Source organism: Chrysochloris asiatica, unplaced genomic scaffold (assembly GCF_000296735.1).
Source record: "Chrysochloris asiatica unplaced genomic scaffold, ChrAsi1.0 scaffold00194, whole genome shotgun sequence".
Classification (NCBI taxonomy): Eukaryota; Metazoa; Chordata; class Mammalia; order Afrosoricida; family Chrysochloridae; genus Chrysochloris; species Chrysochloris asiatica.
Genome location: NW_006408712.1, coordinates 5,359,297 through 5,378,479, shown reverse-complemented (window position 1 = coordinate 5,378,479; position 19,183 = coordinate 5,359,297). Strand labels below are relative to the sequence as shown.

Below are 19,183 nucleotides of genomic sequence, written 5' to 3'. Positions count from 1 at the left end.
GATCTGGATATGTTCTTTTTGACGATGAATGCAACACCATTCCTTTTCAATTTGTCATTCCCTGCATAGTAAACCATGTGGTTATCATATTCAAAATGGCCCATTCCTATTAATACTTAATGGCTTTTATGTGATCTATGTAGTTTACAAGTACACAGATCCCAGGGGGATCAACTTTCTTTTGCCTTTTCTAATTTAAGAAAAAAAAAACTCCTGACTCTTGGGCTACAAGGAATGAGAGAAAGTCATTCAGGCAGCCAACATTTCTTGATTACTTACTGTGATGGTTAATGTTATGTGTCAACTTGGATAGGCTGGATTGTTTTACTGGGTTTTGTGTTTTTTTTTTTTACTTTTTTCACTTTCTTTGTTAGGTGCCATGGAGTCCATATAGACTCAAAGCTTTCAAAAAAAAAAAAAAAATTTCAAGATTATATTATTTACATTTGGAATCCTTGTATGGCACTGCAGTATAACAACTGCTAGGTTGGTCGTCCAAACTCACCAGCTGCTCCTCAGAAACCCTTTATTGTTGTTAAGTGAGTCCAGTCATTATGAGTCATAACCAACTGAGGGCATTTAACATAACAATTTACACATTGATTTGTTTTTTAAAAGATTAAACTATTTGAGATCATTCAGTTGGCAGTTGTGGTTATTTATTCTAAATAATTAAATAACAACTATAAGCACTGGACTGTGAACCTCAAGGTCCATGTTTCAAGGCCACCAGCTGCTTCTTGGGAAAAAGATGAGGCTTTCTGCTCCTGCAGAGATTTAAAAGCCTCAGAAAACACCCTCTGCAAGCAAGCAGGGAGTCAAAACAGACTGGATGGCATTTAACAATAAGAATCTTAGGATTGTAACAATGAGGTTGTCCAGGAAATGTTGTTTTCAAGAAAATTTTTCTCAATTTTTTCCAAAATGACTAAGGTGTATAAATGCAACGTAATGAAAGGTTTCACCTGTTCCTAAATATTGACTGGAAACTCATAATCCCTAAGGTAGCTCTAAAAATCACAACACATTACCACAACGCACACTATTTTTATAATATGGATATTTTCAAAGGCATTCCAACTATCACTAGACCCTTGCATGAAACTTACCTTAAATCCTTATCCTACCATTTTTTGATACTCAGGGCTTCGGTTATATAGCTGACTGCTCATTTACTTTTATCATGCCAAAGTAATTTTGTGTATAATTTTAAATTAATATTGGTAAAATTATATGCTTTAAAAATATTCTCATAAAAACCTTAAATTAAAAAAAAATTCTCATGGGGTGCTTCAAAAAGTTCATGGAAAAATTATCATTAATTCCATTTGTCTATGAACTTTTTGAAACCTACATACTCTAGCCTAAATTTTGTATTTTTAATTTTTAAATTATTTACTTGAGTCATGAAGGTCTGTTTTTGCTGGAGTAGCAGCAAAATATAAAGTAATGGCCATGTGTGTTTGAATTCTAAAATGTATAATCCTCTGATTTCTTTTTTTCAGAGGCAGATAAAATACCTGTAATGCGTGGTCAGTGGTTTATTGATGGCACTTGGCAACCTCTAGAAGAAGAAGAAAGTAATTTAATTGAGCAAGAACATCTCAACCGTTTTAGGGGTCAACAGATGCAGGAAATTTTTGATATTGAAGTGTCAAAACCCATAGATGGGAAAGAGGGTAAGGCTAATCATTCATTCTTTAAACAAAGTAATATGATAAAGTTTAAAGTGTTTTCTAAGTTTGATATAGTAATTTAGGAGAGTTAAGATTTATATAATTCATTAAAATATATTTTAACATTTTAGAACTACATTTATAAACTTACAATTTCTGAACTATTTTCATTTATGTAATAATATATGTTTAGTGGCATGATAGTAGCATAATATGCTATAAATGCATGAATTGTTATATTGTAGTTTCAAACTAGACCTTTTTTAGTAGTCTCTGTAGTTATCAAAGCAAATTGAACTTATCAAAAGAGTCTCTTGCCACTATATCAGAACAGTAGTTAATATTTTAATGTTGGTTCTTTTGCTGAAACTAAAAAAATAAAAATAAAAAAACAAAACCCTTCAATTAGCTCTGTGTAAGTGTATCTTAACTGTCTCTGTATTGATAACCATTCAGTGTCTTAATAGAGCCAATATATTCCTTAAATTTCCTTATGCAGCATTTCAGTATTTTTTTCAGTAGTTAAAAACATGTTTTTTATAATAGCCAAGATAGCCATTTTTCTGAAGCTCATGTAAAATTCAAAATGTATGGTAAAGTTAAAAGCACTTCTGTTGTTCCATTTACTGCAGGCAGTGGGATCAACTATTCTGGTGAGTATTACAGTGTAGATAGATTAGAACTTACAGATTTTTTAAAATATATTTTCTAAAAATGTTTCTTCATCCATGATTGGCTTTATCTGGGAGGTTTCTTAGCAAGTCCTACTGAATTTAGTAAAATAAAATACAAATTTTTTATTCTCATAAAACAGATTTTAACAGAAAAACTTAACATTGATCAAGTTGAATGCAGACATCAAAACAACATAGTTTCACTTATACCAAATCAAAGTATCTTTCATGTCTGATTGATTGAAAATTTCTATAACTGAGGAAAGCTATAATTTCTGTGTAAGTTGACAGTCAGATTTAGCAAATTTATAGAATAATAGCTGTCCGTTACATGTCAGACAACTGTTGTTAAATGTCCAAGATTGGTAGTTCAAACCCACCAGCCTCTCCTTGGAAATCCTATACAGGGTCACTCTGAGTCAGAATCAACTCGATGTCACTTAACAACAACAACAATTATGTGATAGATACCAGACTCTGTTGTTGTTAAGTGTTGTCAAGTCAGTTCCCACTCATAATGACCATGTATAGGGTTTCCGAAACTATAAATCCTCACGGGAGCAGAAAACCTCATCTTTCTCCTACTGAGCAAGTGGTGGACTGGAAACACCAACCTTGTGGTTAGCTGTCCAGTGTTTATCCTACATAGCCACAGTGCTCAGGGCACCCAAGGAATTTTAAATATATTATCCAATTTTCCTAATCTGTAGAGTCAAACATTTTCCTATTCCCCTGTTAAAGTAAAGCTAACAGTTCTTACATATCAATCTATAAAGAACAGTCATACAAGAATAAGTCAAAAAGTATTGCTATACAGTTATTAAACAAAAGTATCAAAATGTAAAGCTATTATCAGCTTATTTTCTGTCTAGTCCTGTATACTTCTAAAGGTGATGTTTCTATATCTCTAACCCTTCCTTGAAGAATTTTGTTCTTTTCAATTTACACCATGTCAAAATGGCACTTTTGATCTTGAGGGACTCAAATAATCAACCTTATAAATGTTCTTTTGAGTTTGGGGAACAAAAAGAAGACCTAGGCTATAGGGTGGATGGGAATAGGTTTTTCCAGTGAAATTCTTGTAGGACAGTCCTTGCTACTACCCTCAAAGAATGAGCTGTTCCATTCTTGTGATAGAACAAATTTCCTCAGTACAACTTTCCTGGGCAATTTCTCATCAATGCAGTTTTTGGTTTTCTTAAAACTTCTTCCAAATACATCTCCATAATTGCCCTACATACTTCAAGAAAATCTAGAATTGACCTCTCTGCCTTGAATTTAACTGTCTAAGCAGAGCCTCTTAGATGCCACTGTTTTGATTGGACCTTTTTTAAAAGGCATTCTAACCAAGACTAAGACAAATATTATAACTTAGAGAACTTACCTACAGCAAGCTATTGATCACAGAGACATGTATTAATTGAAACCTTAGTAGCCATGCTTTTTCATTTACCCTCATATGTAACTGCTGTTAGGAGCTAAATCATCATTCCTGTAGATTGCAGTAGAAACATTACTTTATTTGTAAAGCAAAATTTTTATGGCTATGATCATTAGTTAGTAACTTAAATATTTTGTAACCTCTTATTACCATTCCAGAATAATCTCAAAAACCTATTTTTTAATCATAGATTAATTTCATTGCTATTTTTAAAAGACTGCACTCTGGATCCGTTTTGCTTTCTATTAATTCTCCTTAAGTCTTTGCCTCAAAAATGTCATTTCACCAAATTTGGTCACCCCTGTTCATTCCTATTAATGTATAAAGGAGTGGGGGGGGGAAGGATGAGTGTTAAAAATATAAGTAGATTGTTCATCTCTCCCATACTGTATTCAAAATACTTTTTTCTACTTGCTTATGCATCCTGTGGAGGTTTTGCATCAACTGTTTCATCTCTAGATCTCATCTCTTTGAAATTTTATTTTAATTACAAAAACAAAAGTAGAATTTCATGTATCCTTTTCACTTTTGCTTCCTACCTAAATGTTAGCTATAGCAGAATACTTACATATTCCTCATAGTACCCCATTTTATAATTCAGTAATTTAAAGAAGTCTAATGTAAGACTATGGTTTATATGCGTAAATCTATTCAGTATGTCTTTGTTTATGTGTGTGTCAGTTCTAGGTTATCAATCTGGGGTATTATAATAATTGAGTTTTTTGTTAAATTTATGGATATTAAAATTTTGACTAGTAATAGCAGAAAATTATCAAATTATTAAAGCATGTTTGTATTGTATTATTTGAAAACTATTCATTAAGTTACACTAGAAGTAGAAAAAAATTGAAATGCTGCAGCTTATAGGTAAAGCATCAGCCTGTTGTTACTAATAAAAAATACAGATTTAATGAAGTATATACAGTTAAAATTTAACATTTTGTTTGTTGTACAATATTAAAGATACATTTATGTGTCAAGATGTGACATTCAACTTTGAAAATTATGGAAAATTTTACAGTACTTTTGAAAGTTGTTGTTGTTGTTTTTAAGTGCCGTCGAGTCGATTCCGACCCATAGCGACCCTGTATATAGGGTTTCCAAGGAGCAGCTGGTGAGCTTGAACTACCGACCTTGCAATTCAAACAACTTTGCAGTCTGACGCATTAGCCCACAGCACCTATTGCTGTCTAACAAGTCGTTGTTATCAAGAAAACATCTCAAACTTAATGCATATGTAAAAATGTGTTACTACTAGGGTGCCAATTCATTTATGCACAGGCTTATTCCATACAAAACTTGTTTAAACATGTCTCTGCAGTAAGTGAATGGCTGCAGGCAAGTTCTTTCAGTATTAACACTTGTCTCAGTCATGTTGAGGTGTAACGAAAATACGATACTACAAAAGAGCTGTACATAGATCAGCTACCTCAAAGAGCTCGTCTTTCCATTAGTCTTTTAAGCAAGACCGAAGCTAAGATGATTTATGGAATGACTCGTAACCAGGAAAACAGTCTTGGATTTACCAACACATGATCCAGAGAGCAAGGTCCAATCACAGCAGTGGCTACTGAGAGGATCTCCTGGGTCAGTTCAGATCAGAGAGTTCAACTCATGGGTTATGGAGACTTCTTTGGAATCCCCAAGGGGGCAATTGTGATAGACTTTCTCAAAGGATACAGAATGCTCATAGAAGTTTTAAGAAAACTCTACTGGTGAGAAAAAGGCCAAGAAAGTTGCACTGAAGATTTTGTTTCCATCATGACCATGCACTTGCTCATTTGTCAAGGGCTGCAAGGCTATCCTATTAGAATTTCTCTGGGATTCCTTAGTCCCATCCACTCTACAGCCCAAATCTTCTTTTTGTTCCCCAAACTCAACATTTAAAAGGAATAATGATTTGAGTCCTTCAAGAATGTCAAAACTGCCATTTTGATGTAGTGTAGATTGAAGAGCACAGAATTCTTCAGGGAAGGATTAGAGGAAAACACCACCTTCAGAAGTGGATAGGCTTAGACAGAGGATGTGTGGGTAGACAATAGCTTCACAGTTTGACAGTTTTATTTGAATGTTTCTATGATTCTATAGCAATACGTTTTTACTTACCCTCTCTCTATAAAGATAAAAAAAGGAGCTCTGGTAGCATAGTGTTTATGAGTTGGGCTGCTAACTTTCAAGGTCAGCAGTTTGAAGCTACCAGTCGTTCCGCAAGCGAAAGATGAGTCTTTCTGCTCCCGTAAAGATTTACAGTCTCTGAAACCCTGTACGGGGTCACCATGAGTCGGAACCGACTCCATAGCACACCACTACCGCTACCACCATCACCACCACCACTGTATATAAAGATGAGAACTGTTAATCTTTTTATTATTTTGCTTATAATCTCCAAGCTTCAGAACTTTAGTATTTCATTAATTTGAAGGGAAAAATACCTTTTCCTTCTAAATTTTTGCACATATTTATGATAAAGAATTAACTTGTCAGGAAGTTTTTAATGTTTCCTTTTACAAAGAGTACTGTGCTGGGCAATTTTGTGAAAGAACAGACAAGAAAGAAGGACAGAGGAACAAAAAGCAGATAAAGAGAAAATAAATGGAGAAATGGTAGGCCTTAAATCCAAGCAGATCAATAATTGCAGTAAATATAATGTAAGTAAGCACTCCAGCTACATGGTTTAAGACCTAACTTCATGGAACTTGTATATGGTATCTATAAGTCACATTATAAATATAAAATCAGCTAGGTTGAAAGGAAAATAATGGATTTTTTACTGTTCACCATAATATGAGATGATATGACAACCCAAGCATTGGTTGATTATCTAAGGATTTATAAATAACAATTTGGCTTGTAAAGTGTATATTCCTATCAGTAATGCTGGATAAAGGTATCCTAAACTGTGAAGATAGCATTTCAAAGTGTCTCTCTGCGATTAAGCATTTCCACCTTCTAACTTTTTATGAATTTATCCACCTTAATTTCTCTGAGTTCCAAGAAAAATGTGCAGGAGTCTTCTTTTGTTCATATTTATAGATTTGAGCTATGCAAGCCTGCTTCCCCTGGTGACTGAGGGTATTTCTATTCCAAGGATTTGTATGTTATCAGAACCCCCCTTTTATGATACTCTACTTTCAGAATTGAAGAAACTTGCTTTAAAAGATGAATTAGTAGAGAAATTTATTGGCAATACTATATTTTAGTATTGTAAGAATTTTTAATACATGAAAGAACATTTTAATAAACATTGTTGTTAAGTGTCTTCAAGTCAATTTCAATTCCTAGCAACCCTGGATAGGGTTTCAGAGACTGTAAGTCTTTCTCCCACCAAGCGGCTGATGGGCTCAAATTGCTAACCTTGTGGTTCACAGTCCAGTCTTTATCCTCTAGACTCACCAAGCTCCCTAATAAGTATTAGCAATTATTAGTATTTTTGTTCATTTGAATTTATGTGTAAATTTTGCTAATACTATACAAGAATTTCTAACTAAAACTTAAAAGGAAAAAATAATGCTTTCTGACACTTAGTTTTCCTCGAACAGTGTTCCCTGTTGGGATTAATAGTAGCACTTATTTTTCTCTACTGTTGCTGTGGTAGTACCCCTAATTCTTTGGTGTGGCTTGAGAATTCCTTAAATTTAAGCTTTCTAACTGCTATAAGATACATAACAAGTAAAGCAAATACCTTTCAAGTGAAAAGAATTCAATATCAAAAGATGGTAAAGAACCATGTCTATTTAATTTGGGGGAAATGTTTAAATAAACATGCTTCTCTGTTTTTAGTATATTGAGAGGTTTGTCTTTTTTAATTCTTAAATTATGCTTTGCCTTTAAAAAGGAAAACCTTTCATTTTTGTAACTTGACTAGCATTCTGAAAGTGTATGCATAATTTTAAAATGTGATCAAATGGTCCATATGTTTCCTGTTAGTGCTTTTTTTAGATGATCCAGAATCAGTTCATGTTAGTTTTACTACTAGGTTTACAAAATCTAGTTTATGTTACTTTGAGTAGTAAAATCTCAAGTCAGTTTGTACTACTTTGATATGTTAGCAGCTTTTTCCTAATGATTTTTTTTGTTTAAAAAATGTCTTCTAATTTAAATGATACATCTAATTCTCAGTAACTGACCAGATGGCACATGAAAGAAGAAACATTTTCAGTGAAGAAAGTTGCTTTAGTTATTTTCTACCTCTGTGGTATTGAAATGATTTTATAATTATGATGTAAAAACTCAGCTTTTAGTCATAGCCTGTAGTCTTTTATAGTTTTCTGATTTCATGTAGGTACAGTTATTTTAAAATGCCTTGTATGCATTTTCAGTCTCCTTTATTACATAAATCTTTGCATACAATTCATTTGTATATACAAAATACTTTTAATATATCTTCTGCTATACAATAGGAATGAACTCTTCACATTTCAACTCTTTTCCTATTTGAGCAGTATTTAACTTTGACTCACATTTATATATGAGGAAATAAGGGTGAAAATCAAACATATTTGAATATAAATGTGAACTAAATTATAAAACTATGGTTCATTAGGAAATTGACATAGAAGATTCACTTTCAAGAGGATCTTTAAATCGTTCCATATTTAAAATTCTAAAAATATTAATTAATATGTAACTAGCAATATTTGACAGGTAAAATGTTGACTTTAAGGTTGGTATTCCAAATACCAAATCTATGCCTGGTTCTATGTTGTCTGTTCCAATTTTAAAAGCTGTCACAGCATATATTTTCACTAATGACATATTTTTTCATTATTTTATCATTGATAAATATAAAGTTACCTATAGAACTTTCTTTTTGTTAAAAAATGTATTTTATTTCTGTGGGAAGAGCTCCATTATACTGTAGTAATAAAGAGCATTCAGCGGAGTGTATACTATGCTCTAGCGTCAAGAAAGCTGTATTTGATATTTAAAATGATATTTATTGCATTCTTAAGTGATACTGCAGAAATTTTCAGTGTTGTAGTCACTAATTTGATGAGAATAAATAACTTATTTTAAAGATAGGATTTTATAAATTTCATAAGCTATCAGAAATTTGTTTTTTCTGTGTGACATTAAATGTGATAATCACATAGTTATCTTTAACTAATAAATTTAGATCTCATTTGCCTTTTTTTCTTTCAGTAAAAGTAGAGCATATATTTGATAAACATTACTAAAGTTTTGCAAACTGATCTTTAATTAGAAATTCTGTAAATAAAGCATTTAGAATAATGTTTGTCAAATACTACTCATTTTTTAAAGTTAATACTACAACAAAAAAGGCAAAATGGCCAACCGCATTTAAAATTTACTTTGAAGCTCAGTGTTTTTACTCTCTTAGTTGTCTACCACCTCCCTCCCTTCTCCCTCCCTTCTTTGTTCAAATGGAGAGGATATAAGGAGAGTACAGATGCGACAGGTCTTAAAAGAAAGCGTTCCCAAGGTACAGTAATTGTAGTTTCAGTTGTCCGTGTAGTTATATTTCTAAATTACAGTATTCAGTTATTTTGCTATGAGAAATGTATTGAAAGACTACATTTAAAACCATAGAAATTACTGTTGTTGTTGTTTTTAAAAAAATGCATTCATTATGCTATTTTGCTTAGTGTTACTTAATGATAACTGTATATAAACATTGTGTATAGTCCAGTAATGGGATGTCCAGCAATGCTAAGACAGCTAGCTGTACCTTAAACAATATAGATTGTAGTGGGTGATTTAAGAAAGTGCAAAATTTTATTGCCTTGATATCTTGGTCTTGTAGTTTCTGTGAATTAATTGTAGTTCATCAACAATTAAATGGCTTGCTCAAAACCATTTTAACCAAAATGTGGTTTAGAAAATAAAAATAGCGGTTTAAAATAAAAACAGTATACTGGATCAGATGTGGAATTAGATAAAGTAAAATAACTTTAAACTTTTATAAAAATAAAGATTTAAAAGTTCACAAAAGGTTCATTTACTTTTTAAAAGCTGAGTTTTATACATTGTTTTCTTGGGAAATGAAGATATTATTAATGTTTGTTATGTTTATTGCTTCTTGGTCTTACGTTCAATGTTAGTAACGTACCCTGGCAGGTAAGTAAAATACAAATTTATTTTTTATACACTTCTGAAATTGGCATTTGTAATGTAACTAATAAATAGTACATTTCACCAAAAAAGGTTTACTTGTCTGTGTATTTTTGTAGGGAAAAAGTTTTGATAAAAATGTCTCTGTGGTCTTAGATATTGACTAAAGCCATGTCTTTTTACATATTTAGCTTAAGGTTATTTTCAACCCATTTCTTAATTTTCTAGAGTATAGTGTTTATTCATCTTATCAGAAAAGTTAGATGGTGCTCAGTGGTGTCACTAGGGTTAGCATCACTCCCTCCCCATGAACAGCTCATACAATGTTTATTATTAGTTTTAATCAGTGAATATATGTGATAAATGTAGTTGTAAATTACTGCAATATAATATATATGAATACTAACAATGATTTTGTAAAATCATTCTACATATAATTATATACCATTATTGGTTACATTATTAGAAACTGTTTGAAGTTTTTTTAAGTTTTTCATCTTGTTTTGCTTTAATTACTGCTACATTCTCAAAATGGTGTGATACTATAGGATAAGCGCTAAACTGAACTACAAGATCGGTGGTTCAAACCCACCTGCTGCTCCTTTGAAACCCTATACAGGGTCCCTGTGAGTCGGAACCGAGTTGATGACACTTGACAACAACAACATTCTTAAAAATATTAATTGATATAGTTTCACAAATACTTGTAGCTAAAACACTAGAAAATGTAACAAAATCAGTTACTATAAAATTGGCAGCAGAAACAGAAACAACAGCCTGTGCTGGTAGCATGTACAGACAAAACCATGTAATCCATAATGTCCTTGTTACTGGGTAATAATGGGAACTCTGACCAGAGCATGGTGTTATTGTTGAGTGCTGCTGAGTCAGTTCACAAAGTAAATTAACATGGAGTTTTCATTTTGTAGGTATTGGTGCATGTAAGCTTGGGTTATGAAAAAATGTTTTTGTGGTTACAAGTAACTACAGGATATTTTTATAAATTTCTGACGAAGCATTGCTCAGAAATGTTACCTACAGTATTTGTGGTGTCACCTTCCCTGACAGTGTGACAGGAATCGGTGCCCCCAGTGCCATTACTGACTGGTATGGCTCTGCCAGTCACTGACTTTAGTAGAAGTCTCTTTCTATCTTTATGTATAAAATGAAGGAGGAGTAATAGTTGCCGTAAGAGTATTTTAAGAAAATAAATCAGGTGTAGTGATTTGAAGATGCCTTGTTTTCTAAAGATTGGTCTGTGGAATTTTTCTTACCTGTCTCCCAGAGAGAAGAAAAATTAAAAGTTCAGATTACAACAGCAATTTATGAGCTAGTGGATAGCAGTTTTCTCAGTTCAATGCTTTCACAAACATTGCTTTTGAATGCTGTGCTTTGCTAAGCACTGTGTTTGGTACTAGGTAAAGATAGACAATAACACAGCCCCTGCCCACAAAGAGTTTAGGTATTCCTAAGTATATAAGTTCAATTTTTTTAAGAGCTATGTTCAGAAAGAATACCCCAACATCAGTTACAGAAATTAATAATCATACTGATTTGAATATCATGTTAGAAAAAAGACTTCATTCATTTCTTATCTTCCCAGTTTAAAGATAACTTTTTTGTCTTGAACAGAATTTTCAGAGATATTTCAATATAGTTGGTAAAATCAGTGGAAGAGAAGAAGTTCAGTTTCAGTGCCCCAGTTACTAAGAACTGTCAAGTAGTTTATACCTCTTAAACCTAAGGAAAGATTGAACCAATTATGGAAGGAGTTCTTTAATAAGCAATGCACATATTAACTATGTGTTACAGGTCACAATTGTGGTAGTTAATTCACTCATGTAAATGATGTTGTTGTTAAGTTGGCCTGAATAGAGTTTCCTAGGAGCAGCTGGTTGGTTTAAACCCCTGACCTTGATGGTTAGCAGCCCAGCACTTACCCTGCAGTACCATAGCAGGCATCCAGTCAAGTATTGGTAACTTGCAATCGCTCCATATGTTTTGCAGTCCTGTTGTGCCACAGTAGGATGAACACTAAACCATCGGTTGGTGCCACAAGGTCGGTGGTTCATACTCAACAGCCTTTTCTTAGAAACCCTATTCAGGGTCGCTCCAAGTCTGAACTGACTCAGTGGCACTTAACAGTAACAACAACAACCATATTGTTTTAACCAGTTGACATTCTCTGTAGCATGGTTAATTATTTATAAAAGCCCCTATCCATTAATTGCCTCACATAATTATGTGTTTCAGTGAAATAGTTTTCTATTGAACTGGGTTAAATATCTTAGTTGGATTGGCCAGTACTGATAATAAAAATTTATGTAGTGTAAGTTTCCACATAAATGAAGTTTGACTTGAAAACCTTCAAATTAGTTTTTCCTTTTCATAACAGCTATTCACAGTTTCAAGTTGAGTCGAAACCATGTGGACTGGCACAGTGTTGATGAAGTTTATCTTTATAGTGATGCAACAACATCTAAAATAGCAAGAACTGTTACTCAAAAACTGGGGTTTTCTAAAGGTAATTAATTATAGATTATTATAAGTTTGTAAGAGTTGGAGGAATTTGACTTTTTTCTTACACATACAAAATAGTTTATACGAATGCTATGTTTCGTATAGACTATACAAATGCTATTTTTAGTATATTAAAGTTTATTAAGTTTACTAACATTTACTATCCTGTTAAGTGAAAATTTTATTAAGGTGATTGAGTTGACTTGTATTCATCCATGAATAATTACGTATTTAGAATGATCTGACGAGATTTAGAAATACCTTTTATATTTCTAAAATCATGAATACAGTGAAATAGTGATGTGACAGTAAAACATGGCAATTGAAGCATAGTATCAAGAAAGAGACTGCAAATATCCCGTAGAATTTGGCGTCCATTGGTGGCTTTAAATGGATTGATGGGGCAGAAGCCAGATTGGCTTGGGTTGAAACTTAAGCAGAGGGTGAGGAAGTAGAGGCAGTTAGAATAGATAACTCTTTAAAGAAGTTTCACCGAAAGAAGAGAGAGGATGTTACCTGGGAAAGATGTGAGACCATTATCAAAATAATTTTTTATTTTATCTGACATATTTTACCATCACATTTTTTAAAATTTTATTTTACTGTCTTTGATAACAAAGGTACTTGAATATCTTATATGATTATTGGTAATTTTTTTTTTTTACTTTTAAATGATCTGGTTATATCTTTAAGCCACTTAGCTAATTGAAAGGTTTTTTAATTTTTTATTAGTAAGCTCCCTTTGAATATACTTGATTAATTTACTTTGTGTCATGTTATACTGAAATTTTCCCTGTTTACCATTAATTTTTTATCTTGGTTTCATAGTATTTTATTAATGTAGAATATTTTTTATTTGTTTGCTTATGTATTCAGCTCATCCTTCCTTCCTTTTTCCTGAAGTTCTGGCTTTCTGTCATGTTGAATTTAACATTTTATGTTAGCTAATCAGTATACATAATTTAAGAATTTTATTTCCTTCAGTAAAATTTTTCTTAATATTCTTTTTACTTTTTTTCTTTAAACATGCTGTGAAAATGCTCTCATTTCTCAGAATAAAATAGTAAACTTAGAACCATAATTTTTCTACAGCATCAAGTAGTGGGACCAGACTTCATAGAGGTTATGTAGAAGAAGCCACATTAGAAGACAAGCCATCACAGACCACCCATATTGTATTTGTTGTGCATGGCATTGGGCAGAAAATGGACCAAGGAAGAATTATCAAAAATACAGCCATGTGAGTTCTTTGATGAATACATTTTGTATCTGGCCTAGAATCCAGATTTTTCTTCACAGTGTAACTCATGCTACTACATTTTTCTAAATTATCTCTTAAATTATAGATCAATTTTCTGGATCATATTTTGAGAGTAATCACTTATATCTAGATTATTATTGTTGGTTGTTTGATTCATACCCCTTTCCCCCCACAGTTTGGAGGAGGGAATAAGAAATAATTTTTTAACTTAGTATATTAATTTATATTAAACTAAGGTTGAAACAAGAAAACGATTTAGTTTTAAGTTTGTATTTTATTCTCTGAACTACAGAAACAGAATACTGCAAAGTTGCCTAACTCTGAAAAAGCTAAAAATTGTTTAAATTGCCAGTTAGCAGCTTAACCTGTCCAATTAATTGCTACCAGAGGAAATTGAACAGTGGATGATTTACCAACACATGTCAGGCAGGTTATTTACCTCATTAATTTATTTATACTCAGTTTTATTCTAAAAAGTGTTTAAGATGTTATTGTCTGTGATTGTGTTTTATAGAAATGTAAAAGGTTGTGTTAAAAGGGAATATTAGGATGTTAAGATTTCCACAGATTTCTCGCTGAGCTAGCAGCCAGTATAAAGAAAATTTTCAATCAGTTACAGATGAATGATGTGATGAGAAGAAACCAGTTGCAAGTGAGAAGCACAGTTTACAGGCTCTGAGGTTTCAAATAAATGTGTTTTTTGAGCCCTTGTAAGGGTCAAACAGTGTGTGATGCAATGACCTATGTCCTCAACAACATATCTATAATACAATTTTGAATTTTGTTCCACTTTTTAGGCTTACTTCCATCATTGTTCCCTTCTTGCCCTATTTACCCTGTCTTTGTCGGTGTTAATTCCTCATGGTGTCCCACATAACTCTTAGGGTTTCTTCTTTTTTCTGATTGTTCTTCTAGCATGCTAGTATTGAGAGCTTTATTTTTAAGCTTACTAATTCAAACTGTCATTGCTTCAAATATACTCCTTTGTCCTTTCAATATAGTCTCCATTTCTGAAATCTTAGTAGTAATTTTCTGGATTTCTGATGGCAAGTTTTGTATTGTTACATTTATTTTTGTCTGTTTGTTCTTGTAGTGTTTTCCAAATTCTTCTAAAGTTTTTTCTGTGGTCTCCTTGCTTTCCTTGATTTTTCTGTCAGTCCTTAGAAGGTACCTAAATACCATTTTGAATTCTTTATTGGGTAATTCCATTACCTTTTCTTCCTCAGAAACACTTTCTTGCTCTGTATCTTTGCCATTTGTTTGAGCCATTCTTTCTTGTTCCCAGGTGTGAACTAAAATTTTCTGTTGTCTCTGGGACAAATGGTATTGTAATATTTGTGTTTAATTAGTGTTTGTATGTTGATATGTTCTTAGGCCCTCACTGACTGCCTTTTGTGGGTGTGGTTAGAGAATGGAAGCGTGTACTCTGCTCTCCATTCACCATTCGTGCACCTTAGTTGAGTTTGGGTTTAGGTGGTGGTGGCTGATTTCTGTCTTTGGTCAGGTGGTATAGAAGCTGGTATTGGCTGTTGCCCAGTGGTTAGAATTGTGAAGGGTATGGTTGTGGTTGGACTGTATGGGGACAGTTAACGTTTTCTGTCTGTAGGAAAGAGGAGAACCACACACACACACACACACACACACGAAAACAACAGAACATACAAACAAGCAGTCAACAACAAAGAGAGAAAATAATAAAGGAAAAAAAATTAATAAAAACAGGCAGCAACCAGAAAAAAATGCCATGACTAAAAAGAGAAAAGTTGTTGCTTTTAAGTACCTTCAGATTGATTTGGGACAGGAAAATAGCTGTCGTAGAGAAACTACAAGGAAAAAATTAAAAACAAAACACACACACACACACACACATAAAAAAAGGGAGAAGGAAGATGAAAAGAGAAAGAATGGAAAGTATTGAAGAATGGTCATAGGGTAAAACAAAAGGGGAAATGAGAAACAGAAGAAAAGAAGGGAAAACAAAGGTGGAGATAGAAAGGATAAAATTCAAGGGAATGGAAAGAGAGTAAGAAAGACCAGACTAATAAAAACAACAAAAACATTGCAACTATTGGCCCCTGAAGAGGAGAAACCTCTGTGGGGCTCATGCCAACCAAGGCGCTCAGGAATTGGATGCCGCAGGATGTGACAACAGAGTTCCAGGCCCTTGATGGGCATTCCTGAAGGTCCAGGTATTAACTATGTTTAGGGCTTTCAATCTGAAAGTAGTTTCTGGAGGTCCTTGTTTCTGTGTTGGTTAGGATCACAGGGCAGCTGTGGTCAAGGTGTCTGGTTTTAAGAGTTTCTGCTAGACTAATGCTAGTGGCTCTGCAGGCTCTATAGATCTGGAGCCAAGCCCACCTGAATCCAGGCACCAAAGAGGTGTTGCTGGCCTTGCCTCACACTGTTGTGTCTCCAAACCACGTGCCTCTTAACTCCCAGAAAGCAGGATCTGGGGAGTGTGAATTGAGGGTAGGAGCTGGTCACCAGGGGAGCATGGGGAAAAAAGAAAGCACACCTTTCCTGTCACCTTTGTGGGTCTGCTCTGCCAGGCCAGGCCACCTTATGTTAGCAAAGCAGCTCACTAAAGTTCGAGATGGTCATGCTGCATCTGAGCAGCCAGCCATTCACCCACCAGTCTCCCTCTCTTGCCATCCCTGCTCAGCTTCTCCTCCCAGAAAACATGCAGTTTACTTCTCTAACCTTTTCTCTGAAGTTCATGGTTCAGGATTATCATCTGTGTCTGTTTCATTTGATCTCTCATATCTTTGTTGTAAAGAGTCTGTGTCATATGTCTGCCTAGACTAGCCAGAAGTCTGCAGAGTTTCTTTAGGGGGAAAATTTTTTCTTTAACATAAAAGGTGGCATAATACAAATACTTCTGAACCATGACTTCTTCTTTAAAAAAAACATGTATCTTGGAGGTTATTGCTCATGATTTGTATTTCCCTGTCTTTATACGTACATTTTGGAGTCCTGGTATGATGCTATGGGTTAATGCGCTGGACTGCAAAGTCAGTGTGAACCACAAGGTCGGCAGTTCAAGCTCACCAGCAGCTCCTTGGAAACCCTATGCAGGGTCGCTATTGATCACTTAACAACAACATCAACATACATACATACTAGTATTATTAATATTGATTCTTATTTTTTTTCTAATTTAGAAGAATTATAAAGGCTTTTTTTCCATGACTAATAAAACTTAACTAGACAGGAATTTGAAGATGCTATTATAGTAACCTCTTCCTTTTCAAAATATGAATTAAGCAAGCATTCTCCAACCAGAGAATATTTGATAACCTTGTAACCCATTGCCATTGAGTCCGTTCCAACTCCTAGTGGTCTTGTGGGACAGAGTAGAAGTGTCCCATAGGGTTTCCCAGACTGTAAATCTTCTTAGAAGCAGACTCCTGCATCTTTCCTCTGCAGAGCAGCTGGTGGGTGCAAACCACTGATGTATTGGTTGGTAGCCAAGCAGTTAACCACTATGCTACCAACTTTGTGCATTGTAGTACAGGTACATAATAATAGTCCATAGTCTGAATTATAGCATAATGTTTTTAAATCATTCCTCGTTTCTCCATTCCCCCATTCATCTTTGTGTTTCATGTAGTTAGAAACTTAGGAAATACACTTTGCTATTTGTGGTAAGGCACATTTGCGGGAGGTAGCCATAAACCAATCACTGTCTCTGTCTTGCTCTCTCGTTGTCTTCTTATATCTGTTCCTTTCTTTCCTTTTCTTTTTAAATATAGTTCCTCTAGTTAATTATACCCAAGTGACTCAGTAACATACCTAACTGCCTTATCAGTATGTACTTAATATGATCTTTTCAAAATTATGGCATTAATCCAGTGAAATTGAGAATTATTTGTTTGTTCTAGAAAAGTACACTGTTTTAAAGCAAATGTAGCATTTCTGAGTTTATAACTAAAAATCAGAATTTCTCAACTCTGCCATTAATAATGGCTGGATAATTCTTTGTTGTTGGAGCTGTCATGTGTGTTACAAAATGGTTAGCAGCATCCCTGGCTTCTCCTCACTAGATTCCAATATAGTCCTCTAATTGTGACAACCAAAAATGTGTCACAGGTGAGAACCACTAAATGAACTTCTTTTTCCCTAAATGTATTCAATTTCACACATAGTACTTTCTAGTTTTGTATAAAACAACATATATAACAAAATATGCAAGTATTATACAGCAATCAAAAATGAATATGTGGGTAGAAAAATACTTGTTAAGTGCCATCAAGTCATTTCTGAGGACTAACTGGTAGTTTTGAACCATTGACTTTGTGCTTCGCAGTCCAGTGCTTATCCTACACCAGGACTCATGGAGAAAAAAAGTAGAAATCCTAAATATGTGTTTTCTTGCATATTACTTTTCAAAATATTCTTCCACAGTGAATGTTTGAAAACAGTTTAATAAGTGTATATATTTGTAACCATAAATTTCAGTGTTTGCTTTGAACGAGGAAGTTCTTAGTGTTGTGGATAATCAAGAGATAAGAAATTTTCAACTTTAAGCAGACTTCGAGTCTTAAGTTCTGACTATCATCATTATATTGTGACTCACAATAAGGGTGAAGCAGGTTTTCTTTTTGGTAATCTAGAATCTGTTTCCACCACTCGTCTATCAGTTTGTCGTACTGTGGTGGCTTGTGAGTTGCTGTGATTCTGAAAGCTATGCCACCAGCATTTGAAATACCAGCAAGGTCACCCATGGAGGACAGGTTTCAGATGAGCTGACAGACTAGGAAGAAGGAGTGATGAACTACTTCTGAATATTTAGTCACTGAACACTTTATGAATAGCAGAGAAACACTGTCAGCTATAGTGCCGGAAAATGAGCCCCTCAGGTTGGAAGGCACTCAAAATGCGACTGGAGAAGAGCTGACTCCTCAAGGTAGAGTTGACCATGATGACGCTAATGTAATAAAGCCAATGAGAGAAAAGCCTGTGGGACCTTCATTTGCTGATGGGGCACAACTCAAAATGAAGAGAAATAGCTGTAAACATCCATTGAAAATTGGAACATGGAATGTACGAAGTATGAATCTAGGAAAATTGGAAGTTGTCAAAATGAAATGGAATGCATAAACATCAATATCTTAGGCATTAGTGAGCTGAAATGGATTGGTATTGACCAGTTTGAATCTGGCCACTACATGGTTTACTATGCCAGGAATGACAGATTGAAGAGGAATGGTGTTACGTTCATTGTCAAAAAGAACATATCTAGATCAGTCATGAGCTACAGCACTGTCTGTGATATAATATCCATGTGCCTAAAGGGAAGCCCATTTAATACCACTATTATTCAAATGTACGTACCAACCACCAAAGCCAGTGAGGATGAAATAGAAAAATTCTACCAACTTCTTCAATCTGAAATTGCTCAAACATGCAATCAAGATGTATTGATCATTACTGGTCATTGGAATGCAAAGGTTGGGAACAAAGAGGAAGAATCAGTAGTTGGAAAATATGGCCTTAGTGATAGAAATGATGCTGAAGAACTTCTGCATGATAGAATTCT

At 33.9% G+C, this 19,183-nt stretch overlaps 1 protein-coding gene across 3 annotated transcripts in view; it reads left to right on the top strand.

Annotated features, from left to right (window-relative positions):
• The window catches only part of DDHD1 (DDHD domain containing 1), a 125,396-nt gene that overhangs the window by 48,090 nt on the left and 58,123 nt on the right, over positions 1 to 19,183 (top strand). For 2 of the 3 annotated variants that reach the window (XM_006872363.1, XM_006872362.1), the window contains exons 2-4: positions 1,506 to 1,679; positions 12,259 to 12,387; positions 13,476 to 13,623. In XM_006872363.1, the coding sequence (XP_006872425.1) occupies positions 1,506 to 1,679; positions 12,259 to 12,387; positions 13,476 to 13,623 (451 nt within the window). Of the gene's footprint in view, positions 1 to 1,505; positions 1,680 to 2,308; positions 2,330 to 12,258; positions 12,388 to 13,475; positions 13,624 to 19,183 lie in introns of all 3 variants that reach the window. The other variant, XM_006872364.1, reaches the window with a different exon arrangement.